Source organism: Gossypium hirsutum, chromosome D06, assembly GCF_007990345.1.
Source record: "Gossypium hirsutum isolate 1008001.06 chromosome D06, Gossypium_hirsutum_v2.1, whole genome shotgun sequence".
In the NCBI taxonomy this organism is placed as follows: Eukaryota; Viridiplantae; Streptophyta; class Magnoliopsida; order Malvales; family Malvaceae; genus Gossypium; species Gossypium hirsutum.
In genome coordinates, this window is record NC_053442.1 from 12,218,628 (window position 1) to 12,231,632 (window position 13,005).

Below are 13,005 nucleotides of genomic sequence, written 5' to 3' on the forward strand. Positions count from 1 at the left end.
AGACGAGGGTTGAGATAATGCATTTGAAGATGAACACAACAGTAAAGATAAAGATGAACACGATGGTAAAGGTGAAGACGAGAAAGATAAAGACGATATCACTCTAAGACACACATTTCATATATCTTGTCAAGATGAGACTATTACCTCAAAAATCTATCCTGTGAAAGTTGGGTTCTGGGGTCACTTTACTTTGTACAGTCACAGGTGGAAGTCTATGTAAAAGTCTTAATCAATGGTCGTTATGCGGTCATAGATAGGAGTATAGCGGAGGAGCCAGTTGACGATCGTTACGCAACCACAAGCTCAAACTTTTTAAATACCCAAAAATGTTACCTTAAAAGTACCATACATAAGTTTGAGGTCATAATCATAAGGAAGAACTGTAGGGCTTTCAGCTATAATCGACGTAATTCTTTTCTCTATTTTCACGCAATCAATATCTTTGACCTTCTTTCTTATTCAAAGGTTGGCACCGCCATGGACACAGAAAGACTCTCAAGAGAGGAGCGGCTGTTTTAATGGAGTAAAAGTGATGCTTCTTTCTGGGTGACAATGATTGTTGTTATTAAACAACCCCTTAATAACCACAACTGCTTTCGCGCCAACCCGAGTTTGACCTCTACTTCTGTCGAAACATCCGCTCTCCTCTTAAGAATCCTCATGTGTCCACCTCAGTTTCAGCCTTCGGATAAGAAAGAAAGGTTAAAGATATCGGCTGCCTAAAAATAGAGAAAACAATTATGTTGATTACACCGAAAAATCCTTTGTTTTTCCCTATGATTATGGCCTCAATATTATGTATGGCATATGTAAGGCATAATTTGCAGGTATCCAAAAAGCTTGAACTCATGACCGCATAACGACCGTTAACTGGCCTCTAGTTACACTCGAACCCATGACCGTATCACGATTGTCGGCTGAGACCTCCACTTAGACTTTGACCCGTGACCGAATTAAGCACTGTCACCCCGAAACCTTATTTTCATGAGAGGGATTATAAGGTAATGGTACTATCTTAACATGACACATGAAATGTATGTGTTATGAGTCATGTTATCGCATCCCCGACTCTTCAAATCTACCAATAAACTTTCATGGCTTTACTCCTAAAACTTTAACCCTAACTCTAAAAATATTCAAGGAGAGAGAGTGTAAAAGCGCGCCCAACTGAACACGCTTTCACATTTTTTTCTCCAAAAACAACTTATTTCCCTAAAATTCAAGAAAAATAAATGGCCTAAAAGGTCAAATAAAAAAAAAGACATATATACCTTATTTAGCCTTGAATTTGACAATTTTTTCATTTTAGTTATTAAATTTAGATTTTATAAAAGTGTAATAACATGAAATTATGAGGATATGTAACATCACTATCTAAAACTTTAAAAAATTATAATTAAAAAAATTAAATTATATATATTTTAATTTTCAAGTAATAAATAGTATTATGTTATTTTATTTAATGAAAGTTCAAATATCAAAGTGAAACAAAAAATATAAGCAACAAAATAGATCTAATTATCAAGTTGATGAACTAAAAATTACATTAAACCTAAAAAGGAAAAAAAGCGAGTTGAGATAATGAGTTAAAAAGAGAAGGGGAGGAAGAAGAGGGACCAAGGTGAGGAAACCATCGATAATGAGTATTGGGGAAAATGCCGATTTTAGAAGGGGACCAATCCAAGCAAAACAGCTAGATGTCATGTTGTTGCCTTGTACACTTATTCCGCTATCAACCTTCCAATCTTGATGCTGTGAATTGGTAGTTGATTGATTTTCATTCCATAAAAGGTCTATCCAAATCCAACACCTTACAAAAAGGACCTTCTCCCCCAACCCATTCCATATTTACATCTAAGTTGTACTTTGATTTACAAACCTGGGAAAAAAAGGGGTTTTCAACAAATCAAAAGGAAATTTCAAGCAGGCTTAGTTCCACATTCTGCCCTAGAATTTAGATCTTGTGATGGATTCCATCTAGCTCCTCCCAAGTTCTTTTTGGCCCCTATTTTGTTTAGTCAAATTTTATAAAACAGGCATTTTGTATGGCTTTAGTCCTTTACTATAGTTTCTATCACTATTTAAAAATATACATGTCAAACGAAATTAAAACAAAAATGTTAAATTCAAGATTGAATATACCCATTTCAAAAACTATATTAAACAAAAATCAAATTATAATAGATTAAGTAAATTCATAAAGAATGCGAAGATTATTATATTTTTTTGTTTGTTGTGGGTGTTCTCCAAAGAGGTAAAAATCTAACTATGAAATGTGTTTCATTTTGATAGGCAAAAATCAAACATCCAATCTCAAAGTTAAAAGGATAAAATAAGTAACCACCGCACTATATCTCATGTTTATTTTTTGTTAAAAGTCTTAACCCCTCCCCAACTCATAAATATTTGGATAATGCGCTTCAACAAGCTTAAACCTACGTTCTCTTGCATTGAAAATGATATTCATGCTAATTGATTTAAGATTCAATCAATTTATTGTTGTTGTAGTATTTAATACCTTATTTATACATATACTCTGTTTTCGGAAGTTTTCTAGCAGGCGTCCTACTTGGAGCCATGGGCTTAGACCTACTTGCTAACCGGCAAACTCTGGGCCTTCCGAAAAATCCTCCTTCGGCTGCCCCCAAACAATTGACCGCATGGGCTTACTAAAAAAGCTGTTGTTAACAAATTTCTGTTGCTTCCTTTGTGTGACTTTACTAGGTTGAAGTTGGAACCAACCTGATGCGAATATAAGGGTAGGTAGTGCCCTAATTCTCAAAATTAAAAAATTTTAAATAAATATAAAATTATGTCGCACAATCATAAAAAAGGGTTATAATAAGATTAGATAATTTCGCATAAAAGATAAAATGCGATCACTGTCCTATCTACTTGGCTCACTCTCACGATACTTTCCCCATTCTCAATCGTCATCTACTCCTCACCTCACCTTTCTCCTCCGCAGCATGGCCACCTCCGCCGCTGCCGGTCCCATTAACCCATCCAACACTCGCCTTGGATGGATTGGGACTGGCGTCATGGGTCGATCCATGTGTGCTCATCTAATCAACGCTGGCTACTCTCTCACCGTCTTCAACCGTACCCTTTCCAAAGCCCAACCCCTCGTTGACATGGGTGCCCGCCTAGCCCAAACGCCTCACGACCTTGCCGCCCAATCCGATGTCGTTTTCTCCATCGTCGGTTACCCTTCCGACGTCCTCCAAGTCCTACTCGATCCCGTTAACGGTGCCCTCTCTGGCCTCCGTCCTGGCGGCATACTCGTTGACATGACAACATCGGAGCCTTCTCTCGCCGTCGAAATATCCACCGCTGCATCTTCCAAGAACTGCTCCTCAATCGACGCGCCCGTCTCTGGCGGCGACCGAGGTGCCAAGAACGGGACACTCGCGATATTCGCTGGGGGAGACGAAGCCATTGTCAACCGCCTAAACCCCATCTTTACCCTCATGGGAAAAGTTAACTACATGGGGCCTAGCGGGAAAGGCCAATTCGCGAAATTAGCTAACCAAATCACCATAGCATCGACGATGGTGGGATTAGTGGAAGGAATTATTTACGCCCACAAAGCAGGGCTGAATGTGGCGTCGTTTTTGGATGCGATATCGACCGGGGCAGCTGGCTCAAAGTCGTTGGATTTGTACGGGAGCAGGATTTTGAAGAGGGACTTCGATCCTGGTTTCTTCGTGAACCATTTTGTTAAGGATTTGGGGATTTGTTTAAAGGAATGTCAAAACATGGGACTTGCTTTGCCCGGTCTGGCTTTGGCTCAACAGCTTTATTTGTCGCTTAAGGCTCATGGGGAAGGGAATTTGGGAACCCAAGCTCTGATTTTGGCTTTGGAGAGGCTTAACAACGCGACCCTTGGTTCTTAAACCTGGTAAACTGTTAATTTCTAGTAACACTACATTGACGAACCCTATTAGATACTATGCTAAACTTAAAACTATGCTATGTGATGGTTGGTTTCAGTCTTCAGTTGTTCAACTTAATTTTGGTAGCTGATTGCTTTGATATGCTACCATTTACAGTTCCCATTTTATGGTTTTTGCTGCTATAATTGCTTTGAATGATGAACCATCTGTAGTTTATAGACTTTTTTTCCCTTCTCTACTTGAAATAATTATCAATTCCGAGTGGAAGGGCTTTGGGTAGGGGTTATAAGCTATGGAAGACATGTTCTGCAATAAGAGGGCAATGCTATCTCTTCAATTTTACAATCTTTAGAAATGGGTAGCGAGCACATTCGGTTTTCAGTTTTATGCCTGCCATTGTTGTGAGACACAAAGTGCATGCATACAGGCACGCGATTCAAAAAGGTTTATCTGTCTAATAACAGGAAGCGGACCATCGCTTGAAACTAAAGGATTTTTTACCTTGTAAGACCCTAACAACATCTCACAAAAGCAATCTTTCGGTACGGAGTTGGCAGGGGTGGGATCTGTACTGAGAAAAGTAGTGTCGTTGGCAGTTTTAGTATCGTCATTGGCTCAAGTTTTCCAAAAGATACGTAGCCGATCATGAAACATCTAATGACCCAAACCTCAAAATGTTGATAAAATTATTATTACGCAGCGATTTCACTCCTTGGACCTCTCTAACCATACATTACATTTCTTTTCGGAACCAGTTTAGGGATCGATGACCAAAGTTCCTTGGTTACTATCAGCCACTCATGACATTTGATCGTTGCTTGATTAGACACCCCGGATGACCATAACTTACACATTTGCTGGCATCAAAGAGTCCATAACTTGGGATGAGTGTGGACTACGAATGGAAAAGCTGAAAAAACTGAAAGAAGAAAGAGGAAAGCGAAATTCCGAATAGCTGTGATTCTTTAACCTACCTACACTTCAACCATCTTCAGGGTTCCTCAACTTCAATGTATTGGGAGTGAGAGGCTGCCAGGAGGGCTGCCCCAATGCCAGACCCATCCATGGAGTGCTCAACAGCAATGTTCTCAGAGGCTTCTTCTCCTAGCAATTCCCAGAGGGTGTTCTCCATGCAGGTTCTGAATTTAGTGTAGTGCTCATACAACCTGCCGTCTAAAGCTACCACTGACTTCTGCTTTTCACCATCTTTCACTGTGTCTCTTCCTAATTTCTTGAGGATACCCACGATTCCAGCAGCAGATAGGCGAGCACCACGAGTAGCAACAATGTCACACACCTCAACAATAAGCTTCCTCAATTTCAAAGAGGTATTTGATATCTGAAATAAAGCAAAGAATAGACAACTTATACATATGAAAACCTAATAAAAGCAATGAATTCACATGATAAAAATCTCATTTACTCTCATGTAAAAACTTATTTCCTTTAAGAAGAGAATTCTTTCCATAGTCTTAAATATTTCCTAAAAGGGGTATTGCGAATTAAGTTAAGTTCCTTTCCACTCTTTTCTTTTCTTTGTTTCCAAATTCTAAAACATCAAATACAAGCATTAAGAAGAGAAAGTGAAGACAACCAAAAGGATTAATAGAAAAGTATGCATTCATACAACAAAGTACTAACATATTCTACCTCTAATATATCCTTAAGTTTGGTGGCGACCACTTTCAGATCTGGAGATGTGTCATGATGCATTGCAGATGTGTGAGGGGTTCTGCATATTTAACAGATAAGCGTCAACGACTCTCAAAATGCTCATCAGGCTAAAAGCAAATCCTGATATGTTTAATGTATCGCAAAACAGTTATCTTCCATGAAGAACGTATGAACCACCTATATTTTGTAACTAAACAAACAATTAAACCAAACTGGATAAGATCAGGTAATGATTGGGATGGGTTAAGGATCCAGTAATAGGCACTCTGAAGATTTAGTATTGGTGACAAATGATGAGTTTACAACTAAAGATTGCAGAAGCCATTAGACAACTAATCCATCTAAGTTCCATTGCAAAATATGAAACATGAGAAATTTATTCTAATCAACATAATGAGTGTTAACTGGGGACCGTGATATCAAGGCATACCTAAGTATGAAAGGAATTTTCAACTTTGGTGGGACAGTATCACCAAAAATGGCAGCTTCTTCAGCCATCTTGCACAAAACTCTACGTACAATCTCTCCCAAGTACATACCAGATATCATTTTCTCGAAAATCTGGGAAAAGTAGTTGATAAAGTTACATCTAGCATATACAAAAGTTAATAAGTTGGAACAAGCAACTTGGACCGAAGAAAGTGACCTGTTCTCCAGGGTTTAGACTCCCAGCATCAAGTGCTTGGTCATATTCTGTTAGTGGAAGGTGTGAAGACCGAAAGTTACCCCATTCCATGTTGATAACCTGCAGAAATGGAGAGGTTTTAAAACTCTAGACAGAAACAGTAATAAGAATCACAAGAACATTTCACAAATAACATGGAAGAAGTTGATAACACGGTCGATTCTAAGTCTATTCAATCAAACATTAACAGAAGCAGTGAACATATGTAACAGTACACTAATACTACTTACCATCTCCCCCGATTTAGGTAGAAGACTGTGCCATTTGGGGATTGCATGGGCGTGCTCTACATAAGCTGCGTTTGTGCCAGTACCTAATATCACGGCAGCAGCAACATCTGGGTTGTTGTATCTACCACCAGCCAATGTGCTGACTGTATCATTGACCTGCAAAATCCATAAGAGAATTAGAGATATTAACTCAAACATGTATCCAAGTAAAAGCACCAGATGGCATCCATCTATGTTAAACAAGACAAACAGTGCAACATGCGCAACAGCAGAACAAAATTAGACGCACCAAAGCTGCCACACGCATGTCAAGGCCAGCCCTTTCGATTGCTTTGGTCAATTCTCCAACAACATCTTGTCCAACCTACTTGCATCAGCCAAGAAAAAAACATTAAGGATATAGAACTCCAGGAGTTATAGGCATTGTAATGCATTAAAAAGAAAAAACTCTGTAACATAAAATTTTAAAGGTCCTCGTGTATGCTTTCTGTAGCATCTCTAGCAAGAACGTGTCCTCTCAGGTTGTGCATAAAATAGTTAAATGCCAAATTTAACTGTTGGTACACAATAAGGGATTGATCAGAGATATATAGGCCAGGCCAGATCCTAAAGTATTTATCTGAAACTATCACTTCACCGGCATCTTAGTTCCAGGGTATATATGTAGCCCTTAAGCACAAAATATTTAGCTTCTTAAGAAGAGGGGAAAAGACCAAGGTCAGCATGCCACATGCTTTGGAAATTTAAAAGAAAATTAATAATATTAATGGCAGGGATGTAGCAGATAACAGAACGAAAGGAAATTAACAACCACATTACAAACAACCATAAAAAGCTGCCAAATTGGAGTCAAGGTTATTAGAATTAACTGTATCTTCTACTGAGAAGCCCTTTGTCCATTTTATAAGAGTCCCTGATGATATTGATGTTTGCCTAACAGGAAATGAGAAAGTGAACCCCAGCTCCCTTTGTCTACCAGGTGAAACATGTTGACTGTCACTTTCCGTAGCAACAAATTTTGCAAGAGCTGAAGCAATGTAATCAAATAATTCCTGCAATCACATCATATAAAGAATTTCAGAGAATGAACAAATATAGGCAGTGTTATATATTGATAGGTGGGATCGAGAAGGGTCTCACATCTGAAGATCCAGTCATCAAATGCGCAGGAATAGAAACTTCCTCAAATTCCTGCTTAACAACACGGCTTTCTTTACCACCTAAGTGCACACGCAGAACACGGAAATTTGTGCCACCAAGGTCAAGGGCATAAAACAGCCCTTTCTCATCACTGCCAAGTTAAACATGGACACATGACAAACACTTAGCTCCGCTTTCATGCAACATGTAAATCTAGAAACATAATATTTCACACCATGCAAAATTTGTATAACAGCTTAGCAACTTCCTTTTTCTTGTTAGGAATTATGTTCATAGGAATCCATTTATAAGAATTACTTCTCTCTTGAATATTTATATGATAGTTTATGGCACAATCCAATGAAAAAAAAAGGTTTATTTGTGAAGTCAACTTTACCAATCATCCTTGCAAAGCAACTTCTTTCATGATAGTAAGTAAATTCTTTCGCAATTATCACCCACTATACATAGTTCAGCAGCAAAACTTAACTAAAAGTTAAAACAATAATGAAACGAATATTCCTGAAACTTGGAAAATCAAGAAATTCTCCACATCAAACAAGTTTATTTGGGTTGCTTATATATCAAAACTGTATTATTCAAACTCGTTGCGAGTGTTGGACACGGGTATGCATGCAACACAGTGGGTATGTCCAATTTTTTCAAAAGATTTCCATGTATTTGGAGAGCACTTGGAGGATTATATCCCCATACCAATGTCCAAATGTGGTTCAGACACAGGCGTTGAATATAAGTACTTAAAGGAAAACGACAAGTCAGAGCAACATAGTGTTAATGGCAAACCCACTCTATTATCTTTCTGAAAAACGTTTTGAGCAGCAAATCATCATAATACAAAGTACACATAGAATGAAGTTAGGCACCATGGAAAAGAGAATTTTCATCTTAAAAAACTTTGACAAATAACAGTAAAGAGGGCATCTAAAGCCAAGAACCAGAACACAAATAGAAACTTATAATTAGGAGGCTTTGACAAAAAACTTCAAAGCCTTAGAAGATAAACTATATGTCAAATAAGTTATTTATCCCACAAATAGAAAGCAAAAGATATTTGGGTTGCTTATATGTCAAAAACCATGTTACTTAGACTCGGACATCGGTACATGCAACAATGGAACCAGTATCAAACATTTTGGGCCAAATATAAATTGAAATCACAATTTGTCCTTGTTTTGTTGAGTCTCATCAATAAATACGTACACAGTTTAGTGTTCATTTTGAATTAGGAGGCTTTTTTAGTTAATGGAAGGATTGAAACTTATAATTTTTTTGGTTAATATTCTATTTGGTACCTGAGTTTAGTTTCAATGTTCAATTTAGTACTTGAGTTTTTTTTCCAATTAAGTATATATGTGTTTTAGTAGAACACATGCCAAATATTCAATTGGGTCACATGATGATGTTTGGTTTAGGTACCAATTTGAACATTGAAACCAAATTCAGGTACCAATTTGAACATTGAATCTAAACTCAAGTACCAAATAGTATATTAATCCTTTTTCAAAACTTTAAACTTAAGCTATTTATTTTCCTTTTTCAAGAGTACTTAGACTTTGTTTACCATTTAAGTTGAAAAACACTTTTTAACCCAAATCTTGATTCCAAATAGAAAAATTTGATAAACAAACAACTTTTCAAACCAAACCTTGATTTTGAACTGGGATTTTAACCAAGTTAAAATTTTTAGCTTTTGGCTTTTGGAAAGTACTTTTCAATGAAGTTACCTTTTTATCCTCCCATTAAATCTTTTATTTTACAACATCATGTCTTAAAATTAATATTTTATCTTCTCAAAATCACTTTTTGACAGCAATGGTAAACATTAATAAACTTTTCAAAAGCACTTTTTCACAATATTTTTCAAGAATACTTTTCAACCTCAATAGTAAACTAACCCAATTGGTTTAAAATTTGTCTCTAGACTTACTAAGAAGTGCTGACTATAGATGATATTTCATTTATAAAAAAAACAAAAAAAAACCTAACAAACAAAGTAGTAAGAGAAAAAAAATCTAAATAAATAGTTTTAAAATATATAAAGATTTAAATAATATATACAAATAAATAGATCACCACCCAAATCTTCTAAGGGCAACAACCTAGACTCATTGGTTCTTCCAATATAATAAATAAAAAAAATTAAACCTATGTTAGGACTTAAAATCACTATTTGTTATTACCTTGTTGTCTGTCAGCACCAAATACTTGTAGAGTTTAACATTTGTTTTGACTGGAATTTTTTTAAATAAATGGGAAAGCTTTTAACTCTTTTTTAAAGCTTTTAGAACAAAGTAAACAAATAGAAGTGTTTTTTGGGGAAAAAAATATAAGTTAGAAATAAAAATGAAATTTAACTTGAATCTAATTGGTTTTAAAAAGTGAGTTGTATTTGAATTGGGATCAATCATGTTTCAAATTACAAATTTAATTGGGACCAATTCATGTTTAAATTTATAAACATTATATGTATAAAGTTAGAATATTTAGTAATACATGTTAAAGGAAAAAGAAATTTGGCCCCACTTTCTATGTAGTTCCATCCATGTGCATGTGTGCAACATTAATCCATGGTATGTTCAATTTTATTCCCGATGTATTTAGAAAGTGGTAGGAAAATCATATAGGGTACCAATATTTGGATGTACATCTCACATGAGTATTAAATATAGGTGGGTAGCTAAAAGAAAAAGGGGAAGTAGGAGAAACATAGAATCTGTGGCAACCCACTCTAATATCTATATTTGACATCAGCACGTAGAGATAGAATGAAGGCAGGAAGCATGGAGTAGAATGCAAAGGAAAGCAGCTATAACCCACAACCCCAAATAAACTCGATAAGTAAAAAAGGTATCAAAGGTTTTGGAAGGTAAGCTAAAGATGAAAAGGTGAGTTATTTTTATCCCATGAATTGAAAGCAAAAAGGTAGATTTTGATGGGACAAACAAGAATACTAAAAGCAGCACTTGTTTGTAGACAAAACTAACCCATAAATCATCTTTAGAACAAAACAAGCATAAAGTTGATAAGCATGCAGTGTTGATCAGGGATTTAAATTACGGTCGCGGTCGCGTTTTCGGTCGCGTCGCGTTTGTCGCGGTCGCGGACATAACGGACGCTATTGCGGTTATTGCGGATATCGTGGTCGTGAATTTTTTTAAAATTTGCACAACTTATTATAAAACATAAGAATTATAATTATAATTATAAAAAATCATTTTTTATGATTTTTAGAGTTTTAAATATTTGGACTTTGATTGCTTTTTGCTGTTTATTTGGACTTCATTTTGCTTTTTTTTAATAACATTATATTGAGCTTTTATTAATAGAACAAAATTACAAAAATTCTAAAAAAGGGCCAAAGCAGATGGCCCAAAGTAAAAAAATCTAAATATTTTTAAAGTAAAAAAAATCTAGATATAATCCTAAAAAAAGCACCGATTCCTTGCCCAATCAGTTGAAATCTGCCCTCTCTTCTTCCCATAATCCCGTAATTTCATTTTCAATTTGACCATTTCCTTTTTCAAAACTTTTCCTTCCGAACCGTTCCATTTTCTTATTGTTTTGAAGCTTTCTTCCTTCCGTTCTTCCTCTCCTGGTTCTTTCTAGTCTGGTTCACATAGCTAATCGTATCTTCTTTGTTTTTCAGCGTACTCAGGACCTCAGGGAGCTCCATTTCCAGGCATACCTCCTCTTTTTTGTTTTTTGTTCTTTTTCCCGTTATCTTCTTTGTTCTTTGTTCTTTTTCATTTTTTTGATTGAACTGTGTTTCAGTGTTTCTGTTGATTTTTGTTTAGAGGAGATGATTTTTTTTAATTTGCTGTTAACGGGAAATAACGGGAATAGGGGCCCGTTATTGCCGCAATTGGCCGTTACCCGTTAAATTGCGGCCGTATCCACCACTATCGGTGTGACTCTGCTTCTCACCGCTATTTTCAGCAATTGCAGTTTCGGACGACGCCGCTACCGCTATATAACGGCCGCTATTTCGGTAACGGACCGTTATTTAAATCCCTGGTGTTGATAACACAACAAAAGCCATCATAAGTGGAATCCAACATCAGTTACTCAAAGTAAATTTCGAAACTACTAAATTTTTACCCTTTGGGTATAGAAAGTTCAATTCAGGGCATCTAATGAATTATCAATCTCCTTAACAGCAAATCCGAATGGACCACAGTGTGAGTAAAATCAAAACCACTAATCTCTAAAGCTTTTTCATCTCACAAACTAGTTGAATGTCAATCATGAATTAAACTTTTCTACAAATTTTTCTCTCTTTTTTTAAATTTTGAAATAGAGCTCATAATCAGAGTTGATCAATCAAGAGAATTCCAGAAGTATTGGAACTTAAAATTTTAAGGAAAGAATGTTAGAATTGTGTGACCCAAATTCTAAGAGATTGCTTGCAAGTCAAGTTAAACAAAAATATATTTTCTTTCTAGAAGATTTAGTATTTATTAGTATAATATATTTAGCATTTATTAGTATAGTTTATTTGACTTACTAATTTAGCCTATAAATAGGCTCCTTTACAATATTAGATTAGAACTCATAACACATTCAGAGAATTTTGTGTTTACGTTTGAGGGTTCTTTGTTTTCGGGTTTTCGGGGTTTAATTTTTATCTCCATCTTTTGTACTCTTCATTCTTTTGCCATTATAGTAAAATTATCTTTGCCCGTGGTTTTTTTATCCTCTTTTGAGGGGTTTTTCCACGTTAAATTTGTGTGTTCATCTTCTCAATTTCTTCTACTATTTTTACTTGTTCGTTGCTTAATCAGGACGATCCTAACAAAGAACAATAAAAGTTGAATGGTTAAGTTACCCAGTGGGGAGATTATGTACATAGCTGATGATCATCTTGAGCTTGCTGCCACCCTCTGACACGAGCCCGGCGTGCATCTCAACGGTCATGGCATCAGCCACCTGTTTAAGCTTCGAACTTGGGGTCCCACACTTTTCCTCAAACTCCTTCAGTATAGACAGCGCCCGGGCCCACTTCCCCGAACTCTTCATCCTGTGACGCACCACCAGCGCCGCTGCTGCACACACAGCCGCCGCGCACACCACCGCCGCCCCTGCTGCCACTTTCCCAATCACCACCGCAACACCAATCAAACAAGAGGAAAAAAAGTACTTTCAGAGTTGTACGGATACTCCCCCCCCCAAAAGAAAAAAAAAACACTAACTTGGATTTAAAAAGAAAAAAAGCAAAAGGAGGGAAGGTCTAGATGACTGAATTTTTAATTGTCTCTTTATTGGAAAATTCAATATATTTGTAGTAGTTATTGGCTTTGCTTCTGCAATGAAGCGGCTTTCATTTGTTTAAAAAAAGCAAAGCGAAAAGTGACCAAAA

At 36.4% G+C, this 13,005-nt stretch overlaps 2 protein-coding genes across 3 annotated transcripts; one reads left to right on the forward strand and one right to left on the reverse strand.

Moving 5' to 3' along the window:
- The first annotated feature begins 2,755 nt into the window (after positions 1-2,755).
- On the forward strand, positions 2,756-3,998 carry LOC107901167 (probable 3-hydroxyisobutyrate dehydrogenase-like 1, mitochondrial). Its single transcript, XM_016827061.2, has one exon. The coding sequence runs from the start codon at positions 2,877-2,879 to the stop codon at positions 3,897-3,899; it is 1,023 nt and encodes a 340-aa protein (XP_016682550.1). The 5' UTR covers positions 2,756-2,876; the 3' UTR covers positions 3,900-3,998.
- Positions 3,999-4,559: 561 nt separating this feature from the next.
- LOC107901166 (hexokinase-1) lies at positions 4,560-12,798 on the reverse strand. 2 transcript variants are annotated; one of them, XM_016827060.2, is made up of 10 exons: positions 12,475-12,798; positions 7,629-7,779; positions 7,358-7,540; positions 6,778-6,852; positions 6,489-6,644; positions 6,220-6,318; positions 6,004-6,134; positions 5,550-5,631; positions 4,874-5,238; positions 4,560-4,756 (listed from the first exon to the last, which is right to left on the reverse strand). In XM_016827060.2, exons 1-9 carry the CDS (start codon positions 12,663-12,665, stop codon positions 4,891-4,893), a joined length of 1,416 nt encoding a protein of 471 aa, XP_016682549.1. In that variant the 5' UTR covers positions 12,666-12,798; the 3' UTR covers positions 4,560-4,756; positions 4,874-4,890. The 2 variants fall into 2 exon arrangements, with proteins under 2 accessions (XP_016682549.1, XP_040951625.1); XM_041095691.1 differs by having other exon boundaries at positions 4,560-4,763; positions 12,475-12,797.
- Between the last annotated feature and the right edge of the window lie 207 nt (positions 12,799-13,005).